The sequence below is a fragment of the Notechis scutatus genome, chromosome 1 (genome assembly GCF_049901735.1).
Source record: "Notechis scutatus isolate UNSWTSFEM ecotype Mainland chromosome 1, rNotScu1.2, whole genome shotgun sequence".
Taxonomy (NCBI): Eukaryota; Metazoa; Chordata; class Lepidosauria; order Squamata; family Elapidae; genus Notechis; species Notechis scutatus.
The window spans coordinates 143,497,773-143,524,854 of NC_142009.1; the positions used below are offsets into that span (position 1 = coordinate 143,497,773).

The window sequence follows — 27,082 nt, forward strand, 5'->3', positions numbered from 1 at the left end:
AAATTAATCTTTTGGTCTCTTGTTTCTAAGGATTATTGTGATAACAAGTCATGGAAAACACAATGCTATGATAAGATAATGGTAAGATGTAGTTGACAATGATATACCATCTAAGCATGCACCACAGGCAGTCATGCCTTTGTAAAAAATTGATGGTTCGTCCAGTTGTTTCCAAAACAGCACTGAGCAGATGGAATCACTGGATACACCCAAAAGATGCAGACTGATATTCCTGTGAGCAAATGAATCAGATGTTTTGCTTATATCGTTTCTAAAATAGGTCAGCCCATTTCAGTGCATTTTTCTACTGTTCATAAAATCTTGAGAAATGGCCTCAGAATATTGATAAGCTTTCTTTAAAAAAAATGATCTAAAACTTAAATTTAAAGAAGCCTATTAGAAATAGAGGAACCAGCCATGTGATGTCAAGCTGAACTAAGTTTCTGCTGTCCAGTATGCAATGCCTCATCAAGAGCTTCAGATAGGACCCTTTACCAGTCCTCTTACTCAGTCACAGTCCTTTGCCAATGACAGTATTCACAGGTTAAATCATAAACGTGGTCTCGTTATGACTTGACGTGATCCATGAACCAGATCAACTCATTCAAGAAACCATCGTTAAACAAACCACGACTTGGCTTGAAATGCGAACCATTTCTTTTGCAGATGGGGTAATGCTAAACCTGAAATAGTAAAGCCGCCTCGCCTCGCCCAAAGCCTTAACAATTTTGTACAAAAGTCTGTGGTTTCTATCTTCACTCTGCAAGTCCGGTGGAGTAAGCGATTGCGAGAGCTGTTTTTAAGACAACCTTTCTTTATCACTTTTTTTTTCCGTGAACGCAGACACAGATTAAAAATGCATTTTTTTAAAAAAAGAAAATTGCTTTACTATCTAAACTTGTACGGTCTGAACCCTTTTCTCAAAAGACAACACCGCCGTGCTCCACGGGGCTTCCTCCCAGCTTATTTGTATTTAGGGGAGCAGGCAGACGATTTCCGATAGCTGAGCTGTTGCTGTCGCATCTCTCCGTAAGCGTGGCCAAACTCCGCCGCTGGAGCACTCAACTCCCGCTCCTACTACAGCTAACAAGGGCAACAAAGCAGCAGGGATACCGCTTCCAGAAGCCGCCAAAACGTTCCAATCCGCTCCTCCCTCCGGTTCAAGAAGAGGCAGCAAGGTCCTCCCCTCTATGGGCGGGAAAAGAGCCCTTGCCTCTTGGTCGCCGGGGCCTTTACGCAATCGGTTCCAAATCGCGCAGCGTGGCGGCTGCCGCTTTCTCCCCTTTGGGGAGGGGAAATAGGTGAGTCTTGTCGGAGGGAGCGACGCACCGGCCCTGGAAAAGCAAGCCAGGGCCTTCCGCAGCTTGGAGCGGAATTGGCGGGGAGTCTCGAGCCCTTTATGCAAAGAAAGCCCAGGAGCGCAAAAGTTAGCGCCGGAAGCGGAGAGTGGCCTCCCGTCGAGCGGGAAGCGTGACTCGGCACCTCGGGGAGTTCACGGGTTGGATCAAGTTGCGTGAAGGAGGGAAGAGCCTTCTCTCCCCACACTCGTGGGAAGGCCGGGAGTGGAGGCTTTCGCGGGGAGGCAGGATAAGCAGCAGTTTGATTTCGGGGATGGGTTGGGGAAGGGAAGGGAAGTCGGGCGTTTTGGGCGCCGAGCCCAAACTTAAGCGGTTTCTACGAGAAGGCGCCCGGGTGGCGCGGACGTTTTTACTGGCGCCGCCCACAGGCGCTGTAATTTTTCGCGGTCAACGCAAGTTCTTTAAAAAAGGATGCTGAGTCTGCAAAGTATAGTTTGGCTGAGGGCCAGACCGTGCTAAACCACAATGTTTGTGTGGCTTTGGCCGGTACCCAGTTGTGCTTTATTGGACGACAATACGCGTCCAATAGTAATACGCGTCCAAAAGTTAGTGCAGTCCAGTAAGTACGCGCGTGTCAGTCTCCTCGCCCCGTTCCTTTGCCATGTATTCAGTTCATCGCTTCGAAGTAACCTCCGAGGAGCTCATACTGTAATGGTATTTTTAGACCAAAGCGTCCAAGTCCTTTCTGATTTCTGTTCTTCCGAAGTAAAGCAAAAGTACCTCTCCTGAGGAAAAAGAAAATCCATATTGAGAAATACCTTCAGTATCCTAATTAAATACTTAAAAATCATTGGTTTCCACGTGAATTCCACATCGTGCTACAGGAAAATGTGACTGGTTAATTTATTATAAATAGGACGAGATCTGATTAGGTAGATCTGCAAACCCAAGGAGCTGGATTTCTTCAGTAAACTATGGTTAAGTTGATTGTGTGTTGTGTTAGACATTGACAGTGAGGGACTAGGAAAGTAAGATGGTAACATTTGGGAAATAACAACTGACACAGGGGTAAAGAAGATCCTTGACAAGTGTTTGTTTTAAAGCTGGAACTGCAGCTTTAAGATTCAAATAAGATTGTGAAAGATTGAGGGCAATAGGAGAAGGGGATGGCTGAGAATGAGGAAAAAAACAGAATGAGAAAAAAACAATGAGGTGGCTGGATGGAGTCACTGAAGCAGAAGGCGTGAGCTTAAATGGGAGGATGGTAGAGTACAGGAAGGCCTGGAGGAATGTTGTCCATGGGGTCCAGGACATGACTTTGCATCTAACAACAACAAAAGATTAAGAAACAATAGCTTACATTACAGCACGTCCCTTCATTTTTGCTCTATCAATTGTTATTATCAGTATGTTTGGATTGTTGAGATATAGGACTGCTTATTTTGTGCTGTGTTACAAATAGATTAAAATATCATCAGCCTCCTGCTCTTTATCTCCCTCTACAGCAGAGGTCTCATTCTCGCGGGCCAATTGCGGCCCGCAGGACGATATCCTGTGGCCCCCACTGTGATATGAAAGTATAATATTAGTGTATAATATAAATATAAAGTATAATATAAAGTATAATATTATGCGGCCCAGCCTCACCCAGACTCTGCCTCCAGCGGCCCCCAGGTAAATTGTGTTTGATACCCCTGCTCTACAGTATTCATATTATGTGAACCTCAGCTGCTTTGGTACCAAAAAACCATTGTACATTTGTTTCTTCTTAACTGGGTGCAGTTCATCCTTTTTCTTCAACGCAGTAGTGCCTTGTGTGTTTCTTGATGCCCCCCAAAATGCACTAATCTTATTAGAAAAATAGGGCTTTGGATATGTCTGTTTGCAAATTTGTCAGAAATCATTTAACCCCTGCATACAGTGACATTTTTTAGAAGTCATGGGTTTTCTGGACTTTAGTTGAGATATAGTACTGACATTTCTTTCATTGTCATGGTATCCTGTACCAGAAAACTGTATGGGGATCTGGTCACACTCCTGGTCTTCTCAGCAGCTTCTGATAATACTGATTAGAAACCAGATTAGAAGGGCAGAGTATAAATCAAATATCTTAAAAGTAGTTCCATGCATAGAATTTAGCTAGTGTGATTGATTGGTTTTGGCTACTTTATAACAAGATACTTGGACAGTTTGGCTTACCATATTTACTGAATAAACAAATCATGACTGCCTTGCACTGAAGTCCCTAGCTATGATTTAACATATCATTGGATAGGTTTACAAAATATGTTCAGTTATAAACCATTATTTACAAAATAGGGTGGCTTAATTCACATATTCTAATTTAAAACCAAGAAACTTCGTTATGGCTTTGCATGTTATGAGAACCTGAACAATGGACAGACAATATTGGCTTGGAATTTTAGGAATTACGGTGCCAGCGTAATTTGTTTATATGTAATGTGACTTTAGGCCAGTTATTCTCTTTCAGTCTTGCCTATAGGGCTGATAATGCACATGTAAACATAAGAAAGGCCCATTGAAAGCTATGTTGTTTCTTAGAAAAATGTAGGATAAAGATGTTATAATAAATACATTAGAATTACTGAAACTTCATTACTGCTATTATTGCATTGGATTACTTACCTTCCCCTCCAATTGTTAACAAAGCAGTTTCTGCTTTCTAGATAAAGGTTTCTTCACTTTTATCTATCTGCTTATATATTCACACAGTATAATTATGTGAAGAAATATTTGCTCCTTTCAGATTTTTGTCCGTCCTGCCAAAATTACTCTGAGAGCAGCATAAAATAATCTTTGAAGTCACAAAGAATCCAACAACAGTCTGTAGATTTATATAGGGATCAGGTTACTGCTGAAAAGCATTTGGATTTCTGGAGGAACGTGGAAAATAGTAAAAAATGAACCTTGGGAGTTACATAGATGGTATTCAATTAGAAAGCAAACACTCTGTTCCACAATAACAATCATATACCAACACGCTTATCAAACAGAGAAGATAATATGTATGATCTGGAGATGCTTTGCTGCCTCAGGAAAGGAATGACATACCGTCACTGAAGGAATCTTGAATTTGGCTTTCTATCAGAATTTTATAGAATTTTTGTCTGTCAGCAAAGAAAAAAGTTGATCATGCAGCAGGACAATGATCCTGAACATGCAAGAGAACAAATGAAGAAAACTAACTTCAGTGTTTTACAATGGCCAAGTTAAACTCCAGACCTGAACCTTATAGAAATGTTGCAGCAAGAAGCTGAATCACGCAATTCATGGTTGCAAAACCTCAAATGCTACAGAGTTCAAGTAACTGCAATGAAGGAATAGGGCACCATTACCCATGGCGATGCAAGCAATAGACCATCAGTTATAGAAAGTAGGCTTGATTGCAGTTATTACAGCTAAAGGACTTTACAAGCAGTTACTGAATCTAAGGAGGCAATTACTTGTTCATGCTAGCATATTACCTATTATACAACAATTGTTTATGAAATAAAAGATACAGTTGCACAACTTTGACGTTATTTATTTACTCAGGTTCCTATCATTAGGATAGGGCAGAAAATATTTGGCAATATAGGTAAATCAGCAAATCTAAAAGAGGGCAAATACTTTTTCACAGCATGTTAGCTATCATGACTGGCAGTCAACCACAGCCTTGTGGTACATACATTATGTGAAGCCATCAGAATTTATTACCGTTATTATATGTTTTAATTAAAAAATTCCATAATTGAACTACAAGCAGTCTTCAGTTAGCAACTTTAATAACTTTAGTCTTCAGTTAGCAACTTTAATAACTTTAATGAAAAAGTCACCAGTCACCACATTTATGATGTTCACAGGTCTGTAAGGTAAAAGAAAAGTGAAATTCAATCATAAACACAATTGTGGTTTCACTTAGCAACCAAGTTGCTAGTCCAATTCTGCTGCTAAATGAGGACTACTGTATATGGACTATATAAAGAACTATTCTACTGCAATAGGCTAAATATGTACTTTTAATAAGCCAGCATGTATATACAGGTGAAACTTGAAAAGTTAAAATATCATGCAAAAGTTCATTTATTTCGTAATGCAACTTAAAAGATGAAACTAATATATGAGATAGACTCATTACATGCAAAGCAAGATAGGTCAAGCCGTGATTTGTCATAATTGAGATGATTATGGCTTACAGCTCATGAAAACCCCAAATCCACAATCTCAAAATTAAAATATTACATGCATCCAATAAAACAAGGATTGTACATAGAACAATATCGGACCTGGTTTGGGCCCCTTTTGCAGCAATTACTGCCTCAATGCGGCGTGGCATGGAAGCTATCAGCCTGTGGCACTGCTGAGGTGTTATGGAAGACCAGGATGCTTCAATAGCGGCCTTCAGCTCTTCTGAATTGTTCGGTCTCATGTCTCTCATCTTTCTCTTGGCAATACCCCATAGATTCTCTATGGGGTTCAGGTCAGGCGAGTTTGCTGGCCAATCAAGCACAGTAATCCCATGGGCATTGAACCAGGTTTTGGTGCTTTTGGCAGTGTGGACAGGTGCCAAGTCCTGCTGGAAAATGAAGTCAGCATTCCCCATAAAGCTCGTCTGCAGAAGGAAGCATGCAGTGCTCCAAAATCTCCTGGTAGACGGCTGTGTTGACCCTGGATTTAATGAAGCACAGTGGACCAACACCAGCAGATGACATGGCTCCCCAAATCAACACAGACTGTGGAAACTTCACACTGGACTTCAAGCATCTTGCAACATGTGCCTCTCCATTCTTCCTCCAGACTCTGGGTCCTTGGTTTCCAAATGAGATGCAAAAGTTGCTCTCACCAGAAAAGAGGACTTTGGACCACTGAGCAACAGACCTGTTTTTCTTTAGCCCAGGTAAGACGCTTCTGACATTGTTTGTTGTTCAGGAGCGGCTTGACAAGAGGAATACGACATTTGAAGCCCATGTCCAGGATCTGTCTGTGTGTGGTGGCTCTTGATGCACTGACTCCAGCCTCAGTCCACTCCTTGTGAAAGTCCCCAACATTTTTGAATGGCCTTTTCCTGACAATCCTTTCCAGGCTGCGGTCATCCCTGCTGCTTGGGCACCTTTTTCTTCCACACTTTTCCCTTCCACATAACTTTCTATTCATGTGCTTGGATACAGCACTTTGGGAACATCCAACTTCATTTGCAATTACCTTTTGAGGCTTTCCCTCCTTATGGAGGGTGTCAATGATGGTTTTCTGCACAACTGTCAAGTCAGCAATCTTTCCCATGATTGTGATTCATGACTGAGAGACCATTTAAAGGCTCAGGAACCCTTTGCAGGTGTTATGGCTTCATTAGCTGATTAGAGTGGGACGCTTTGAGCCTAGAATATTGAACCTTTTCACAATATTCTAATTTTCTGAGATTGTGGATTTGGTGTTTTCATCAGGTGTAAGCCATAATCATCTCAATTATGATAAATCACGGCTTGAACTATCTTGCTTTGCATGTAATGAGTCTATCTCATATATTAGGTTCACCTTTTAAGTTGCATTACTGAAATAAATGAACTTTTGCACAATATTCTAATTTTTTGAGTTTCACCTGTATATATATATTTCCGAATGAACTATTGGTGTTCTAATAGGGGAAATTGGCCTGTCTCATAATTACAGCATGTCTGGAATCTTTGAAACAAAATTAACCATGGATATACAGTAGTTACGCTTGCATAGGTGAAGGCAGCATAGAATGAGAGAAAAAGAAAAATCAACTGTTTCTTTCTTATTAAAAAAGAAGAAAAAATTATAAGTACAAATATAAGATATTTCAATCTTTGAAAAAGAAAGGAAACGAAGCTTATATTTGCAAAATACAAACAGAACAGTATTATTATTTGGAATAATAATTTACATGAATATCATCTAGCACTATGCTAGTTTCCTTTAGTATTCTAATTTAATCCATTCTTTAATCTATATTTTATGAACTGGAATTTTAGCTGCATTGAAGGTGCACTTTGAAGTACCGGGATGCCTCCCAACATTGGGCAATTTGACTTTTGTTGACAGTTTAAACTAGGGAAAGTAAGTCTGGTTCTTTGTATAGTTAGCAACCACCAGGGGCTTATTTGGCTGCCCTTTTACTCCAGAACAAATACAGGTAGTCCTCAACTTATGACCAAAATTGACACCAAAACTTCCTGTGGCTAAGTGAAACATTTGAGAAATTCAGTGAATTTTGCTCCATTTGACAACCTTTCTTGCCACTATTGTTAGGTGAATCACTGCAATTGTTAAGTTAGTTACACGGTGGTTAAGTGGATCTGGCTGCCCCATTTGACTTTGCTTGTAGGAAGGTGTCAAAAGGCGACCACATGACTCTGGGACACTGCAACCATCATAAATATGAGTCAGTTGCCAAGCATCTGAATTTGATCACAGATCCATGATTGTACAACCACTACAATGGTTATAGATATGAAAAAGGGTCATCGCTTGCTTTTTTTCAGTGCTATTGTAACTTCAAATGGTCAGTAAACGAACTCTTGTAAGTCGAGGACTACCTGCACTTTGTGAATTGGGAAGAAACTTGCCCACCTCCTGCCTAGGAATACTTAGGCATGTAACTAACTGGTTTATGTTTGGGAATTAGAAAAGTTGTTCTCTTTCATGATGGAAATACTTTGTTTTAACATTAGGGGGAAGAAAATGCAGGAACTTGACAAGATTGAAATCTTGAATCCAGAATGGTAGGTAGATGTTACTGGTTTGATAATTGCTTATTAATAAACCTAATAAGAACTCAAGCATATGTTTCCACTAATTTTCTGTGTAAAGTATGGAGCTACTATTAGCATTGTTTAGAGTAGAATAAAGGTTTAAGCAGATGCTTCAGTCTTCTGAAGCTTTTAGCTGCCACTAAGTTGGCTGTTTTGGAAGGCTTTTCAGAGTTAACTGCTTTCAGTTTTGGAGGAGGAAGATATTTTGATGGAAGAATTACTCTAGCCTAATGTCAAGATATCAAAAATCAATAGCAAGGCTCATTAGAAGAAGATCAGGGTGGGATACTACAGGTTCGCACCTATTCGCTAGAACCAGTTGTTAACATGCTAAGCAGTTCGGAGAACCGGTTGTTAGAAGAAATTACTGGCCTAATCCTGTAAGGAAGACAGGAAGGAAACATTCTGGTGTTGCTTACAGAAACTGCCTCTCCGTTAACCCTTATTACATTTCTTGGCAGGACTAGACTTCCTGTCTCAGGAACTTCTCTGGAGTTTTTTCCCCCTCCTTTGCTGGTACTTTGCTTGTGTGGAGTGATCATTCAAAGTTACAATGGCACTGAAAAAAGTGACTTATGACCATTTTTCACACTTATGACTGTTGCAGCATCCCTACAGTCATGAGAGGCCAGGTGAGGAGATGCATGCCTTGATGTGAGTGATATTGAGTTGGCCACGCCCAGCCAATAACATGACCACCAAGCCATGTCCACCCAGTCACATGATCACCAAGCCACACCCACCACCTAAGCCACGCCCACAGAACCCGTTGTTAAAAATTTGAATCCCACCCCTGAAGAAGATACTTCATCCAGAATTGTAATTTAACACATGACATGATGGGATGAGTGTTCTAAATAACTACAGAAGAAAAATTAACTCCACAGAAATCAAAAGGAGTTGCCCAGATGCAAAGATTCTTGTAAACTTGTGAATACAGACGGAAGCCTCTCTTTTATTGTACAGTCCTAATCAAATAGTTGTATTCCAAAGAATTTATGATAGAAGTGTGAAAAGCCTTTGATTCTAAAACAGCTGTTTCAAGTTCGGAGTAGGGTTGTTCCAGTCTTGGTGGCAGTCTTCCAGAATTATTTCCAGACGTTATTCTGAGCTTGAAAAGATCCTGTTTTGGGCTTAGAATGCTATATCAGTTCTAAATGGAGCCATTTGAAGCTCAGAACACTTCTGGGGAGTTGGAACTATTCATTTCAAATTTAAGACATTTTAAATTCAAGACACTTTAGTCTGTCAACTTGATGCCATGCTAGTGCCTGTTTTCAGTAAGTCTTTATCTTTTCCCTCCTAGCACAGAGTGGTAGCTTATCATGAGTATTTCCAAGCAGCAGAGTTCTGCACTGTGTGAATCTCTGAAAAAACTGCTGGAGTATCAGTGCATGTTAAAAAAAACAGGTGAGAGGGAGTGGAGGGTAGGATTCTATGTGTATTTGTTTTATATGCACAGACGAGATAAAGTGTACAGAGGCTTTTGTGTCTCGGAAGCAATCAAGTTTTCTGCAGATACAGTAATATCCACTGAACAACCACATTTGGGATCAGTAAGTCTTGTCACTAAGAGAGACATCACGTGACTGCAATGGACCATCACTTCCCATTTGGTTGTTAAATGAGTCACACTAGGTCATTAAGTGAGTTGTGTAACCACAACTCACGATTTTACTGCCAGCTTTATTATTGATTATGCTTGTCAGAAGCCACTTGTGAAGCTTGCAAATGGTAATCACATGACCAAAGGGACACTGCAATGGTCCTAAGTGCAGGAGCAGTTGTGTAATTACTTTTACAGTTAAGCAAGGATTAAGTACTTAAATCTAGAAAGAGGTAAGATTTTGAAATAGGTAAGAATTGAAATTTTTGAGGATTAGAAACCATGGTGATTGCGTTGATAGCGTAAGGATTCCTTCTTGTTATGTTCTAACATTGCTTTTAAAATTTAGATTGTTAGGCTGTTGTGTGCTAAACATGACTTGTCTAGCATTCCCCAATTTGGTGTCCTGTAAATTTCTGGGGCTTCAATGCTCACAATCTCATAATGCTGAAGACTGTATAAATTGACTTCTGATAGACTGTATTTAATCAGAATGGGAATGGCATCAGAATGAAAAAGGTTTCTTTAGGTAAGGTTTCTGTTTCTTGTATTTATTGTTCAGCTGACTTTTAAATGTTTTTTTCAGAGCAGTAGATTTTCCTTTTCAGTGCTTTCTACAGTCCTGAGTGAACAGGTTGCTACAGCTGCAAGTGATATAATTTGTATTGGAGTAATTATTAACTCTTCTCCTTCATAATAAATTATTGAGTTATACTTGCCATTAAAGAATGGAGCTGCTCTTGGCTGAAGATTTGGGTAGAGAAGGTTTCATTTAAAAAAACAACAACTCTGCATATAAGAAAAGACAGATCGTGTTTCCATCCCCTTGATAACTGCAACTATATTTTCTAGGAGAAGGAAATATTTTCTTGCTATTTCTTTGATTGTACATACGCTAGCAAGCAAATTTAAGAGGGTTGTTTGCTTTTTCTCTTGCTTCATTGTGTCACACTGTTTTAATAAATGAAACTTTTTTTATATATATGGCACAAGTACAACTTCGATCTTTTTCAATCAAGATAATTGCTTCTTTATTTGGTGTTATAGTGAGATGACAAGCTGTTAAGAAAGCTGTGGTAGATAGGCTGACAGCTTGAATGATTATCAGACACCCTACATCGTATATTAGGAGACCAGAGACTGCCATATGCAGTGTCTTGGAGACAAATTAAAAATTAACATGAAATGACAGATCTTCTCAACATCCTTAGAAACACCACTTCGGTAAATAAGCAGTTCCAGCAATTACACTATTATGTCCTTTTAAATAAGATGGAGATAGGGATCTCAAATTAACTGAGCAAGGCTTCCAGCCACGGTCTGTAATCCACAAATAAGCACGATATCTTGCAGGAAATTTCCAGTAGGACGGTCCAACTGATACAGCCAACATCCATTGCAGTCACTGGGGTAGAAAATGCTTAGCATTCACTGTATTATCAACTGGTAACAGCAGCCAGAGATTTGAAGGGTGGCTCAAGTGTCAGGGAAGAAAGAGTGGGGTTGCTCAACAGGTAGCACTAACACACAGCACAGGCCACAAGTTACTTACCGGAGCTGAGAGTCTTCTGGGGTTCCATGCTGCCTCGCCTTTTGTCATTCCTTTCCTGGCGAAGGGCTGAATGGCAGTGGTGGTGCTGACTCCAATACTGTGAATCCACATACGTCTTTCAGACAAAAGTTTGAACTCTTTAACAGCTGTTGTTTTAGAAGCACCCCACTCAGAACATGGAAGAAGGTGAAGGCACTTCATTCCAGATCTGTCGACAGTGGCAAAGAACTTTTTTTTAACCCAAGTAGAAATATTTGTAATCCTGCAGTACTATAACCCACATGTTTTCTTAGCTTAATTTTAGTTCTATATAAAAGAAATGCTGGTCTAACAAATGACACACTAAACTAGACGACGGAGGGACAGTCGTGTGTGATGTAGAAGGTTCTGTTTGTCTTACTGGAGGAGAAGGAGGGGATTTTTATCTTCTCCTTTTTCTATATAACTCAGGGAAGTGAGTATATATAATACTCCTGCCTCCTATTTTCCTCAAAACAATCCTGTGAGGTAAGTTGGGGGGGACAGGAGAGAGAGAGGGGAGAGAGAGAGGCAGAGATGTGTTTTCATGATGCTAGATTGGCCTTTTCCAGTGTGACTCCTTCATGATTATCAGAACTGTATTTGGAATTGAGAAATTACTCCTTCGTGGTTGGATTGATCTGGAATTGTCTTATTAAACTAAGGGCTATTAAAAGTATAGTACACATGGATGCATTCTGAAATGTTTTAATAGTTCTGTGAAAAGCAAATTTATCAAACATAACCTGTAGGCTATGTTTGATTTAAACAATACATTTTATGTGAGCTTTCCATCTTACTTTGCAGGATTTGCCAACCCAAAACTGATGACAGAATTCAGAATGGTACAAAGCAGAATAATTATGTTGATTGTGTTGATAACCTTTTTGAAGAAGCTCAGAAAATTGGGGCCGTATGCTCAGAGCAGGCTAAGGTAAATGGATGTGGGGTGTGAAGCAGTGGTAGTATTCAAATAAAGTTGCCACCGGTTCAGTGGGTGTGGCTTGGTGGCCGCGCTTTGTACACTTTGCATGCACGCGCACACCAAACACGCACTTTGCGCAGGCGCAGAGGCGTTCTTACTTGCCTCCAGCAAGCCTGCACAATGTTGGTCGCTGCAGCAGCTGCCGCGCGGCACTATCCTGCACCACACTCTCGATGCAGCATGGAGGAGAATGGGCGTTGGTAGAAGTTACCCTGAACGCCCTTTCTATCTATGCTGCAAGAGAGCCCAGCCCCTCCCTTGATTCGTCCGGAGAGGGTAAGTCATATTTCTGTATTCATTTGTGCTTTCAGAGACACCTTTCAGTCTGTCAAGTATCTTCGCCAAAAGCTGGGGTCTCTTCCGGGGGCTGGCTTTTATATCTTAGTACAGACTCAGCTAAATGACGTCATAGGAAGGAGTCAACCCATCCTGGGCTCTCTCGCAGCATAGATAGAAAGGGCGTTCAGGGTAACTTTTATCAACACCCAATCTATAGATGACAATGAGGAATTATCTTATTGTTCTACTACCAAAGAGGAAAGTAGCAAGAATTAATGCAAAAACTACAAGGGGGTTCATTTGATCAGTGTCCCTGGAAAAGCTATTTGCCAGAATTCTGATTGCAACATTTGGGAAGTACAGTGAAGCCAGAGAGTGTGCAGATCAGATTAATGTTCTTGATGTCATTAAGCGTCATTGCGCATGAATGTGGAAAAGAAAGCTACTGTGTGTCTGTTGAGTTAGGAAAGTGTGTGATGAAATGAATACTATAGGCTTGACTTAAGGAATGTCTTGCGTATTTATGTAATGAAAGGATGATTGGTGAAGGCAGTAAGAGTGGTATATGATGGAAGTTAAGCATGAGTATACATAGAAAGTTTAGTGAACAGCTCAACACTGAGCAGAAGGTAAGACAAAAACATGTGGTGGTTGAAGTGTGTGTGTGAGAGGTGTGTGTGTTGTAATGGTATGAATATGTTTTATACACAATGTCATATTCTTGACTGAGAATCCTGAATGATTTACTGTGGCTGCTAGACCATATGATGCAGCCAGCACTGTGACTTTAGAAACAAATGTATTGATGTAGTTGCATTTGAAAGGACAATTACAAGAAAAAAAAAAGCAGGAAAAAACCAACAGGCAGGTTAATTTGTGTAGTACAGTAGAATGAACGAGTTAGAGAAATTTTAAGAGAAAGGTAATTCTCATTTAACAACTTTTTGAATTAACAGCAGCCTCAGAAAGGTTCCTTCCAACCATCATCCAGCGGTCACCTGATTGCAGTCTGGGCTCTTGGCAATCCATTTGCGCTTACAACCAGTTGCCAAGTGCCCCACACAATCATGCGACTGCCCTTTGTAATTTCCTTGCTGGCTTCCCCAGAAAGCCCATGTTTTTTCTGGGATTTCAGCAGGGAGGATTTTCAAACCCTGAGCAGAGAGGGACACTGGTATGTAGCCAGTGCTAGGCCTCTCCTAACCCCCCACCCTCTCGGGCACCCTGCATTCCTTACCTGGGATTCTGTTTGCTTAACAATCTGCAAGTTCACTTAACAACTGCATCCAGTAGTGCTGAGATTGTAGTCGTTGAGCAAGGCTTGACATCTCACTTGAATGAGCACTGTGCTCAATGACTGAGATTCAGGTCCCTATTGTGGCCATTAAAGAGACAACTACATGTAAATAAATGCTGGTAGAAAAATAGCGAGTAGTATATGGTCTGTTGCAAGGAGCTAATGCTTTGTTTGAAGATTACAGATAGTCCTCAACTTACAATCACTCCTTTAGTGACCATTCAAAGTTACAGCGGAACTGAAAAAAGGGACTTACAACCATTTTTCAACACTCACAACCAATGCAGCATCCCTGGGATCCCGTGATCAAAATTCAGACTCGTATTTATGTGATCACCTTTTGCTAATTTCTGACAAGCCAAGTCAATGGGGAAGCCAAATTCACTCTACAACCATGTTACTAACCCAACTGCAGTAAGTCTCTTAACAACTGTGGCAAGAAAGGTCGTAAAATGGGGCAAAACACACTTGTGCCTTGCTTTGCAATGGAATACTTTGGACTCAGTTGTGGTTGTAAGTCGAGGTCTACCTGTACTTCCACCCGCTATATTATTTGATGAAGTTAGAATGAGACATGTCAAGAGGAACTGAAGAGTAAGTTGAATGCAGCAGAACTAGGTTAATTCCTGAAGCATCTGTGGTAAAACAGGAGAATGACTCAAGAACAAATAAGTGAGGAAGGAAAATGCATTAAATAGAAAAGTGTTTGTCCATGAAAAAATAAATACATGAAGAAAGGGTGAATGGGTCAAGGGGGAGCAGAGGCCATAAGTCACAGTTGGATGAAGTTGATAGGCTAGTGGCCCAGAGTCACCTTATTGGTGAGAGGGGCAGCCTACAAATTTAATAAATAAATAAACAGAAAGCTGTGAGTGAAGTACAGGGCATGGTTAGAAGGAAGGAAAATTTACAAGCCTCAAAAGGCATAAGTGGAAGATGTTGGTCTGTACAGGTATTTTGGACTGATATTCGTGAAGTTGTACTAATGTTTATACTACTATACGTTTATTGCATAAATGGTGTGGCTCACTCAGCTCTTGATATAACTATAATTTGTGTTTTCATTTTACAGGCCGATACAATTATTACGTTATGGAAAAACGGGTTTACAGTAAATGATGGTGAACTCCGAAGTTACACAGATGTTGCCAACCAGCGCTTCTTGGATTCCATTAAAAGGGGGCAAGTCGGCTTTGTATTAATGGGGTTGGCACATTACACTCTGTAGTGAGTTGCCCAGTTTAGGCAAAATTTTGGATGGACTGTCTACTCAAAACAGTGCATCAATCAAAACTTATTTTTTTAATGGTACCCCTCTTTGAGATATTTGAAAGGCAAACAAATAAAATGGCATTTTATGTCTATTTGTAATATATTTGCTGAACAGCTGGGCTGTTTCAATGGCCAAAGTATGATGACATTTAAATGCAAAAATGGTCTTGTGGTATATAGGAATGCTTCATTCTTGTACAGTGTATGAAAAAAATGGGGAGAAAAACCTGACAACAAAATGTTGGACTGTGACATACAGGTAGTCCTTGACTTATGTCTGCAATTGAGCCGCAAAATTTCCATTGCTAAGCAAAACAGTTGTTAAGTGAATTTTGCTCCTTTTTACGGCCTTTCTTGCCATAGCTGTTAAGTGAGTCACTGCAGTTGTTAAATTAGTAACCCAGTTGTTAAGTGAATCTGGCTTCCCCATTGACTTTGCTCGTCAGAAGATCGCAAAAGTTGATCACATGACCCCGGGACACTACAAGTACGTACCAGTTGTCAAGCATCTAAACTTTGATCACATGACCATGAGGATGCTGCAGTGGTTGTAAGTGTGAAAATCATGTCACTTTTTTCAGCACCATTGTAACTTCTACCCAACGACTAAACGAATGGCTGTAAGTTGCAGACCACCTTGTACTGGTTTGAAGTAATCAAAACCATAGTCTGTGTTTCCAATGAAAGTATAGAAATGGTCTGTATTTCTCTTAGGGAGCTGCCTTTCGAGTTGCAGAAGATCTGTGACAAAGAAGAGGTGGATGTGAAGGTGGATGATAAGAAGGATGAGTTATATACGTCGCCGAAGGCAGTATTTCATCCTTTCTCTGGAGCAGGGTATCGATTGGGAAGGTGAGCAGCTTCATGTAATTGAAACTGGGTTATGAAATGAATGGAAGGGATTGCTTTCTTTCATTCTTCTTAATGCTTCAATCCTATGCCTATATTTACTTTTGAGGAAATCCCAAGAATGGGTAATGTGAATAAGATGGCGCCTGCATTTCTAGATTTTGAAGAAGACTTCTATACGCAGTTCTCATCTTAAAACCACAATAGGGACCAGAATAGACACACAGACATTAACATCATCTATAGACTATATGCAAAAGAGACAATCAACCAGCCCAAAAGGGAAAAAAAAAAAACCCTCCAGCACCTCTCCATCAGTAATCAGCACCCAGATCAGCATAGATTAATTCCAAGGTTAACTTTAGATCAACAATCAAGTAAGCAACACCCCAATCAAGAAACTGCCAAAGAACCATCAGTCTTATTTTCGGAAAACACAGTATTAAGCTATATAGCTTATAAATAAGAAATAATCTAGAATGAAGTGCCATTATAATCTCATATGATTAAAACTTTTATTTTTCAGTGCTACACCTAGAATAATTTCCAAAGTAAAAAAAAAAGTTGAAGAAACTGAAAAGAGAAAACCGACAGTAATGCTAAATAATTCAGAACCTATCACTAGAATCCAGATTTGGTTAGCAGATGGAGCACGGATAGTACAAAACTTCAATATTTCTCATAGGTAAGAACAGATCATGTTAACAGAATTCATTTTGGGCAATATACTGTGCAGTTTACAGGATGTTTACTTTCTTTCAAGACAAATTACAGCCCGCCAAGCTATTCCTAAGAATGTTTACTTAGAAATGAAATTCTATTGCAACCATTGGGGCATACTTCTAAGAAAGTATTAGATTACAGCCAAAGTGCCTTTAAAACATTGTTTTGAATACTGAGCCATGAAATACGTTAACTTTTCAACATGGATAAAACCTAGATAAATATGTTTAAAGTATACACAAAAATGATAGTGTATTTTTTTTAAATCCAAAAAAGAAAACACCTTGTTAAGCAAAGTGGTACAGCCATTGTGACAGAAATGAGCCTCAGTGCATGCTGCATTCATTTTCCACAGGCTTCATACCAAATCAAAGCATCAGAACTTTTGGGAAATCTTACATCAGAATGATTGCTGTGGCAAGATTTTTATGTTAGGTTTAGTTTGCTTAGCCTTTGTTGAATAAGCCACAGCTGCAATCCAAATTACTGTAAGGTAAAACTGTTTTGATTTGTTAATAAAGTTGTGCTTCTGCTTTTTCATGCTGGAATCTGACTGGATTTGATCCAGTATTGCAAAATGTGAATAGTTTTAAACTGTGTTTTTCTGTGGATAGAAATACATGGCATGTGGAGGGAAGTTGCATTACTCCAGACTGATGGTTTTTCTCTGAGATGTTAGTGCATTGTTTCCCAATCACGGCAGTTTTGAGGCATGTTGACTTCAATTCCTAGAATTATCATCAATGGATATGCTGGCTGTAGAATTCTGGAGGTTGAAGTCCGCATACCTCCAAATTGCCATGATTGGAAAACCAGTGAGTGAACTGACTCTCTGGCTAAAGAACAGTCTATCCTTTGGTTTTTCCAAACATGTTGTCCTCCATATACAGGACACTAAAGCTTCTGCATAGAAAAACAACAGATACAGAACAACAGGCTAGGAAAGGCTATCCTACCCCTTTTAGTATCTACAGAAAAACTGTTCTTCTTATCAATGACTAACCATATGGTTCGGATTCAGCGGTCTTCTAGGGAAAATTAATTTGGAATAGAGGATTAACAATTCATTTGGATATGCAATGCGATATAACAATAGCACTTAGACTTATATACTACTTTACAGTCTTTTTACAGCCCTCTAAGCCAGGGGTCCTCAACCACCGGGTCGCGGACCGGCACCGGTCCGTGGAGCACTCTGTACCGGGCGCAAAGAAAAAAAAAAAAAAAAAGAAAAAAAATGGCGGCTTTCTTCGCCTTCGGTGAATGCTGCTGGGATCGGGGATCAAGGACACAAAGGAAAGAAGGGGAGGGAGGAAGCAACCGAAGCCTGTCCTGCTCTCTGGCTCAGCGGCTTCGGTTCCTCCGCCTTGTTCCTCTCTCAGTCGCTCTCTCATGCTCCACCAGCCCAGGAAGAAACTGCTTCAAAGAAGCCGGGGGTGGCTTTTCCTGTCGCCGCAGCTCCTCCAGCGCCCGCCACCCCACCGCCCGCCCGCGGCGGTCAATTCAGTGCCCAGTGCTCTGCCTGCCTCCCCTGCCTTCTTCGCTTCGGAGCAGCTTCGCTGAGAATAATAACTATTCGCCTCTTTTTATCAGCCGTAGCTGCTCCGAAACGAAGAAGGCAGGCAGGCAGGCAGGCAGAACGGAGCACTGTGGATTGAACCGCGCGGGCGGGCGGGGTGGGGGTAAACGGGTGCTTCGGAGGAGCTGCGGCGACAGGAAAGCCACCCCACCCCACCCCGGCTTCTTTGAAGCAGTTTCTTCCTGGGCTGGTGGAGCAGCGAGAGAGCGACTGAGAGAGGAACGAGGCAGACACCTGAGGGATGGAGGGAGACACCTGAGGGATGGGGCTGAGGAGGCAGGGCCGGGCGCTCCTGAACTTGGTGGTTTGCTGGCAGACGTTTTATTACCCGACTAGGTAACAACATCAGATGTTACCTAGTCAGGTAATGAAACGTATGCAAGCAAAACCACCAAACTCGGATCCCCGGTCCTTGAAAAAGTGTTTGTGCTTGAAACTGGTCCTGGTACAAAAAGGTTGGGGACCACTGCTCTAAGCGATTTACAGAGTCAGCCTATATTGGCCCCAGCAATCTGGGTCCTCATTTTACCGACCTTAGAAGGATGGAAGGCTGAGTCCATCTTGCTTTTTTTTTTTTTTTTTAACAAATTTTATTAATTTTTAAAAACAATACACAAACAAAAAGTAAGACATAAAAACATAAGACATCTTTTCTGAAAAACAAATAAAACATCTTGTTTAAAGACAGCATAATTCCAAACTATCACATTTCTATACAAGCACAGTTTAATATGCATATTTATCTTATATATTTAACTTCATATCTTTTCCCAACTTCTCTCTATTTCTCCCTTTCCTTCCATTCAATTATATTTCTTTTACCTTGATTTGTATATATTCATTGTAACCATCTGTCTTATTTGCAATTTCATTATTCTCTTCCAACATTCTTCTAGAGTTTTATTAATTCAAACATAGACAAACAAAACACAAAACATAAATACATAAAACTTCTTTTTAGAAAGCGGCTTAACCCCAGGTTACATCTTTTTTATACAGACATAAATCAGATTCATGCTCACCTAATATACTGTTTCATATCTTATTTAACATTCTATATTTTCTATATATTTTCTCTCTTCTATTCACTCTCTTAATTCTATTTTATTCATTTCATCTCAATTTAGATAGTTATACTTTCATCTTTTGTCCGTTCTCTTTCAATTATCTATTTATCTTTTCTTTCTAATACAATATTTCTCCTGTAATCACTGGTTGAAGTATGACAACTTTTTATCTTTCCCCTAAATTTAACACTTAAAAATACATACTTTCCATACTGATTCTGCTTAGTACATTCTAAATACTACATTTTAGAATATTGAGACAAAAAAAGAAAAATAGGCTTATAATATAGTAAAAACAATGTTCCATAGGAAATTAAACTCTATTGTTAAATCTTAAACATTTTTATACATTCCCTTTAATATATTATTAACATATAATATTTCAGTTTTCTAACTCGATTTCAAATACTAATATCTAGAATACAGTCTTACGTACTTTTGCAGAATCTCTTTTTTTAAAAAAATTATATTTTACCCTTTGTCTCTGAAAAAAACCTGTTTTTTAACATCTTGTTTTAAACCTTTAGGACTTCTTTTCCCTTTTCCCCTTCCTTTCTTATCAATTCTAGCCTTTTTGCCCCCCCCCCCCATCTCTCAATCTCCACTCTCTTAGTCTCCCCTCTCTGTTGTATTTCTCTTTTCTGTTGCTTTCTGACATTGTATCGATTTTTCACCTTATTTTTCCCTTTCTTGGTTGCTTTTTTAAGTTCTAAATTCTCCATTTTCTTTCCCCCCTTTCTCTTTTCTTCCTCAACTAAGATTATTTGTCCATTAAAGATGGCTTCTTCTTCTCCATCCCAGCTTTCTTGTTGTTGTATTTCCTGGTAGGTGGAAATTGCCATTTCTAAAAAGTGAAAAATAGATCCAGAAGAGCCCTTGCCTTTTTGTTCCTCTTCTTTTAGCTTTTGAAATTCCATTTGCAATTCTTCAACAGATAATGCCATTTTTTTTAAAACAACCCAAATGTTTTTATTCTTTCAAAAAATAGTTCCCCAAAGTCACAAAGCAGTCCAAATCAAGACAAACTATTTCATTAGCACTTTCTTATTTTTATATTTTCTCTTCCTGGGGTAGAATTCAATTACACAGTTCCAAAATAATTTTTAGAAGTCTTATTGCAATTTATTTCTGGTCTTATAAACTCCAAGCAGCCTCCTCCAGTACAATCTTAAAATAAGTTCTTTACCTCTTCCTTCCCACTTATAGCAAAAAGATTTTAAAGTTTTAATTCCAGTGTTCAGAAATCTTTTATCCCCTTGGCTTTAATTTTCAATTTTAATTACCTTCTGTGCCCAAGCAGGTTTTTCAGATTTCCATCTGCTATTTCCGTAGGGAAGGAGAGTGAGAGAAAATAACTTTCCCTTTCAGACTTTCTTCCGCCGCTTTGCAGTCTTCTTGGGAAACAATGTATCGTTCAAGAGATTGAATTTCCAGGATATTTAAAGGTTCCTCGTTGTCCCGGTTCAGCCAGAAACTTTCACTTTCTCCGACTTCCTCCTGCACAATCTTGTCCGGCTGCAGGCTTCTTTGTGGCGGCCATTGCTGACCGCTGCTCCACTGCCTTGGGAAAAGGGAGTTTAGCCGGCTGGGAAGGGGGTTTGCGATACCCCCAAGCCCCTACCCGGATCTCCCCTATCTTCGGTTGCCTCTACGGGGAAACCATATCCTCCAAATCCAACTGGATCGGAGGCACTTCGGCGGTGAGCACAGCGGGAACCGCGCACGATCGTGGATTCCTGCCGCTGCTGAAGTCTTGCAAACCGGAAGTTTGAGTCCATCTTGCTTATAGCCATTCTGTTTGAGGTTAGAGCACCTCCTTTCATTGTATTGCAGTCAGAAAAAACTGACCAGATTTTTTCTTACATCACCATAACATAACATACCATGAAAGACATTAATTTGGGAAGAACTGTTTCTCTAATGAGCAGCTTAAAATGTGTAAATGACAAAAGTATTTCAAAGTGCTGGCTGTAGGAGAACTTAGAACAGTGGTAGATAACATTTTTGGGCTCCTGTGCCAAAAATTGCACGTACTTGCGCACTCGCACTCGTGTGCCAGCACCCTGAAGGCAATGCATGCCCCCACGCCCCCTATGCATGCGTGTGTAATCCGCACCCACGCACCCACGCCGCCCCCTTACCTGCACTGTGCCTCACAGCTGATTTTCGGCCGGTTTGAGGCCTTTTTTGGCCTCCCAAAGGCTTGAGGAAGGTTTCTGCAGGCTTTGCAGGCCAAAAACTAGTTTCATCACTTCCGGTATTTTCGGGAAAAAAAGGAAGTGATGAAACGCGGCTAGGTTTTAGCCTGCAGAAGCCTTCCTCAAGCCTTTGGGAGGCCGAAAAAGGCCTCAAACCAGCTGAAAATCGGCTGTGAGGTGCGTGCATGCCGAGTGAGGTAAGTTTGCCTGCAGCTCGCATGCTGGCACAAATGGCGCTGTGTGCCACCTGTGGCACGTGTGCCATAGGTTCGCCATCACAGACTTAGAGTATGCCTGTGTGGTGTTGGTGAAGGTCCTGATTTGCTCAAAATCAGTTTCTTCTAATTGCCATGACTCCATGAAATGTGTGCTTTAAAATTTTGATTTAAAATATCAGGCTTTAATTTTTGTTCCTTTCCATTTTAGAATAAGCCATGTCAGAGACTTCATAACTGACTACCAAAGACATCGAGGAAGAAGACCTTTCACACTGACTACTTCACTTCCTTTTCAAGAGTTGTTGAACGAATCTCTCACCCTAGAGGAAGCTAACTTAAAAAACACTGTTGTTGTGCAAAGACTTAAAAATAATATTGAGCCTTTCCGAAGTTTCTCTTCCTAGCATTCTCTACCTAAAAGAAAGAACAGTTGCAGGAAAGATCTTGGAAAACTGGAAGACAATAACTACACAATATATCCCCAGTTGCGATTCTTTTAATGTAGAACATCCGACTGTTAGTTGAGTGATTTTAGCTGAATCACCTCCACTTAGGAATAGCAGTAATTCCTGGGTTTCAGTGCGGCTTTGAAAAGACATGCAATGTACTGCATGCTGAACTAAAGCTACCCCAAATACTTTTTCTGTGTTGTTCGTTTGTTTGTTTGTTTTAAATAGCCTGGCAGAAAGTAACAGAGCCAATCCTACTGAGCTAGGCATTCTGTCACCAGTAAAGGAACATATAGGGAAAATCTGGAACATTTCTGTAAATTTGAAGTTGAAAAAAATTTGAAAGCACAATTTGACTTCATCTTTGCTTACTTTTTATGTGTTATAATACGATATATTTTATTCTATCAATGCTGTTGATAATATTGACATAAATTAATATATAAATTTTGTTTGTACAGCAAAACATAGGTACAGTTTTTAAGCGGAGTGGCTGTTTCTTTTGTCTCCCAATTTATGTTTTAGGATATCAGAGGAGCAAATGACTAAAGCAGCATCATGTCACAAGCTCTTTCATATGTATACACACACACACACACGTATGAAAGGGTCAGAGCTTATGATGTCCTGGTTTTACTATTTTGACAAGTGTATCCTAGGGACATTTGACTGTACATGTGGGAATAATTCCACATGTAATAATTCCATTTTAATTGCATTGGCATACCTATGGATAGACCTAAATTTCAGTTGCATTTTATGCCATTAAAAAAAGAGATATACATTATCTGTAGTCCTGAATGATTTATTTTGAACTCAGCTCCACTGCTTTACTTCTGAGGAATGTTTCGGTTGTTAACTTTCAGACTGAAGCACTGAATACTGCCTGCTGCAGTATATGAGAAATAACGTTGGGCTTTAAAAGGCAAGCCTTCTCCCTTTGGATTTCTAAATAGAAGCAAGCTTTGAGAACACGTTTCAAGCAACCTTTAAGAAATGAAGCAGATTTAAGTGCAGTATGAGAACTACATGTTTGAATTGATTCAAAGGCAGATGGTTTAACATATAAAATGTATAGCTTTCATCATAAAAAACGTCTTGGCAGATGGCAGTTCTGGATAGTCTCATCTGGACTTGGAAGCTAAGCAAGATCAGCTTGGTTGCAACGTGAATGGGAAGCTGCCAGGGAATCCCAAAGGTGTAGAGCAGGCACTAAATTTAAGAAACAAAATCCCATAAGGAAGAAGCAAACCAGTTCTGTACTGTTGCCAAAATTCTGCAAAGACATTTCTATGAAATTACCAGCTCAAATAGTAATTTGTCATTTAAAAAGTCTGAAATCATTAGAATTACCTTTTATCGTGTTGGGGTTTATCAAGTGGAACCGTATTATTGAGTCATCCTATCTGCAAGATTATTCTAATTAATTCATTTATTAAACCTAACATTTTAAAAATGCTGGCTATGAAAGAAACAAGAATAATCCCTTCAAAAATTATAATCTGGCCTGATATCCAAAGGAAAAGGGGATAAGAAGGAAATTGGGCAGAATCCTAATATTTCATAGCTGTTGATTGAGAGAAATGGCCAGGAAGAGGAGGAGGAGGCAAGTCCCAATTGGGCCATCTTGCACAGGAGAGTCCACCTTGCCTTCTGTGGATAATTCAAACATGGATATTCTAAAATGTCCTGCTCTTGATCACCTGACAAGGTCACTTTTAGGAACAATAAAAACAGCTATATGGAACTTAAACATGGATCCTGCCACATTAGACAGAACTAGAACTGAATAAATAAGTCCGCCCCTGCTATCGTTCATTTTTTTTATTAAATTAAGGAATGTGAGCTTTGCAGCTGGGACATTTTTTTCTTTGATGATCCATCTCAGCAATAAGGCTTCCTTTCTCCCTCTGTGCTGCAACAAAAGCAACAAACAAATTATCCCCTAATAACCGGGTTTTTTTTAATACATCAGAAATGGGATTTTGCCACCAGGATGTATTAACATGGCCTTATTTGTGAATTCCATTGTTGAGCAAAAGTTCCTTTCTTTTGCATGGCTGGATATGCATCCAATTTAATTTTTTCTCCCTTATTGTGGTATGTGAACCAAGGCCTTTTAGCTTATAAACTTTGGCTTGTAATTTAAGAATGATGTGTGAACCCAGCCAGTTATGGCTAACTTATTAACTAATCATTGAATAAAACTTAGCCTAGCAAAGTATACATCCAGTATTTTTTTTTTCTCTAGATAACTATGCTTTAGCAAAAGCACTTAGACTTGTATACCGCTTCACAGTGCTTTACAGCTCTCTCTAAACTGTTTACAGAGTCAGCATATTGCCCCCAACAATCTGGGTCCTCATTTTACCAACCTTGGAAGGATGGAAGGCTGAGTCAGGATCAAAATGCTGGCAGTCCACAGAATTAGCCTTCAATACTGCATTCTAACCACTGTGCCACCATACTTCTTGGGTGATTTCCAAATCCTGTGAAGTTGCCTTTTTTACCTTTTTTTTTTTTACATCTTTCATTTTAGTGTAGGTAGGTAATGATGGCCTGCTGATGCATCATAATGGTGCAATGCGTATTGTTGGATAGCCATGGGGGTTTTCTGCTAGATTCAAGCTAAGTATAATGCTTAGTTTTACTTTTATTTGTATAAATTGAGCCAATTAATAAACCAAAGTAAAGCAAAATAAGGCTTTGTGTGGTATATGATTTTTTTATCCATCTGCAAATTACTTCTAGCTAGTGACCGAGAGAAGGAGCTAAGAGTCAAAGCCATAGCAGCATACAGATCTTGCAATTTTGGGAAAGTGTCATTGTTAAATTTGCAGCTGAAAAATCAACAATTTCTGTGTTCATCCCAAGTTGAGACTCGGGCAATTAAAAGGGGCAAAGAATAAAAACCTGTTTCAGATTTGGTATTTCCACCAACACGAATGGATTGCTACCTTTGACAAATGTGGAATTCAGTTTTGCTAACTTTAGTCCAAAGCCTAATAGTACTAAGAAGTAATCATGCTTAGTTGGGAATTACAGGTTAAACTGAGAGTTGTTCCTATTTTATAATATAATATTCTCAAAGTTACATTTTACATTTATTTTCTGTACAAAATTGAATTAGGAAGCTGAAGCATGGATGTAGAATAGGCTATTTGTATCCATAGTGGAATTCTTTGTAGTTAAAAGTTGACATTTGAAGATAAATATTAATTTTTTTAAAAAATGGATTATTTCCACGATAATACAACTTCACATTTGCAAGTGCTTAAAATGTGGAATATTGTTGGAAATTACCGATGGAAATATGGAATGTAAATTTGAACAAGTGACTTCCCCCTCAAAGAAAAGAAAAACTACGTCTGCCCCATTGCAATATATTCTCAGAAAATCTAGAACATCTTTCCAATTTTGAAAGAGTAAATTAGAGGGTGGAGAAACACCCCCATAGTCTTAATTTCTGAGGAATATGTTCATATATAGTTTGCATTTGTAACGTAACCAGGGGTGGGATTCTACAGGTTCGCACCTATTCGCTATAACCGGTTGTTAACATGCTAAGCAGTTCAGAGAACCGGTTGTTAGAAGAAATTACTGGCCTAATCCTGTAAGGAAGGCAGGAAGGAAACATTCTGGTGTTGCTTACAGAAACTGCCTCTCCGTTAACCTTATTACATTCTTGGCAGGACTAGACTTCCTGTCTCAGGAACTTCTCTGGAGTTTTTTTCCCTCCTTTGCTGGTACTTTGTGTGGAGTGACCATTCAAAGTTACAATGGCACTGGAAAAAGTAACTTATGACCATTTTCCACACTTACTACTGTTGCAGCATCCCCACAGCCATGAGAGGCCAGGCGAGGAGATGCATGCCTTGATGTGAGTGATATTGAGTTGGCCATGCCCAGCCAATAATATGACCACTAAGCCATGCCCACAGAACCAGTTGTTAAAAAATTTGAATCCCACCCCTGAACGTAAAACAGTATCATAACACATAGAGACGGTCGCCAAGTCTTTCCAGTAAGCACAGGAAAATCTCGTAGGAGTGATTAAGGCACCATTTACAGGGTGGCTCGATGGCTAACACGTTGAGCTTGTCGGTTTGAATCCCTAGCTCAATGGAGTGAGCTCCCATTACTTGTCCCAGTTTAGCAGTTCGAAAGCATGTAAAAATGCAAGTAGAAAAATAGGGACCACTTTGGTGGGAAGGTAACAGTGTTTAGTCATGCCAGCCACATGACCATGGAGACTGCTGGCTCTTTGGCTTTGTAATGAGTGTGAGGGGAACCTTTACCTTTACACTGTGATTTCTAAATCCCACTTTAGGCACGAAAGCCCACTGGCTTTGGGCCAGTCACTCACTGTCTCTCAGCCCAACCCCCACCTCACAGGTTGGGGGGAAATGTGTGTTTGATATGTTCCTCGCCTTATTTTTAAAATAAAGGAGGGAGGAAAAAAAACACTTTTAAAATTTATTCAATTAACGCCAGGGTCACATATCACGGAGCCGCTACCGTAAACGGTGTACTGTACTTTACTGTAAACCCATCCCTCGTGGCTTGCATTCCACTCGTTGCAACCAGAGTCTTCCTGCAAAGTTGACTTCCAAGATGAAGCGCCCTGAGCTGCGTCCCTGCACACCTCAGACTGCTCCCTCCGTACGACGGCAGGTTTGCAAACCCGCCAACGGGTTTCCCGGTTTTGCGCGAACCCTCCTCCCCCGCACGCCCCGGGGCAGCAACATTTGGATGTAGTGAAATAAAACAGTGCCTGGCGGGCAGCCTGAACTTTATAAAGGGAGAAGGATTTGGGACTCGTTGGGTGCAATGCAAATAAATAATAAATATTTATTTATTAAATTAATTAAATAGATAGATAGATAGGTAAATAGATAAATAGATAGATAGATACATAC

At 39.9% G+C, this 27,082-nt stretch overlaps 1 protein-coding gene across 2 annotated transcripts; it reads left to right on the forward strand.

Annotated features, from left to right (window-relative positions):
• The first annotated feature begins 1,230 nt into the window (after positions 1-1,230).
• Positions 1,231-22,950, forward strand: UBXN2A (UBX domain protein 2A). Of its 2 annotated transcripts, none has more exons than XM_087947387.1 (7): positions 1,231-1,508; positions 7,991-8,041; positions 12,055-12,181; positions 14,881-14,994; positions 15,799-15,932; positions 16,456-16,614; positions 21,923-22,950. In XM_087947387.1, exons 2-7 carry the CDS (start codon positions 8,001-8,003, stop codon positions 22,116-22,118), a joined length of 771 nt encoding a protein of 256 aa, XP_087803513.1. In that variant the 5' UTR covers positions 1,231-1,508; positions 7,991-8,000; the 3' UTR covers positions 22,119-22,950. The 2 variants fall into 2 exon arrangements, with proteins under 2 accessions (XP_087803513.1, XP_087803508.1); XM_087947382.1 differs by having other exon boundaries at positions 1,231-1,301.
• Positions 22,951-27,082: the final 4,132 nt, after the last annotated feature.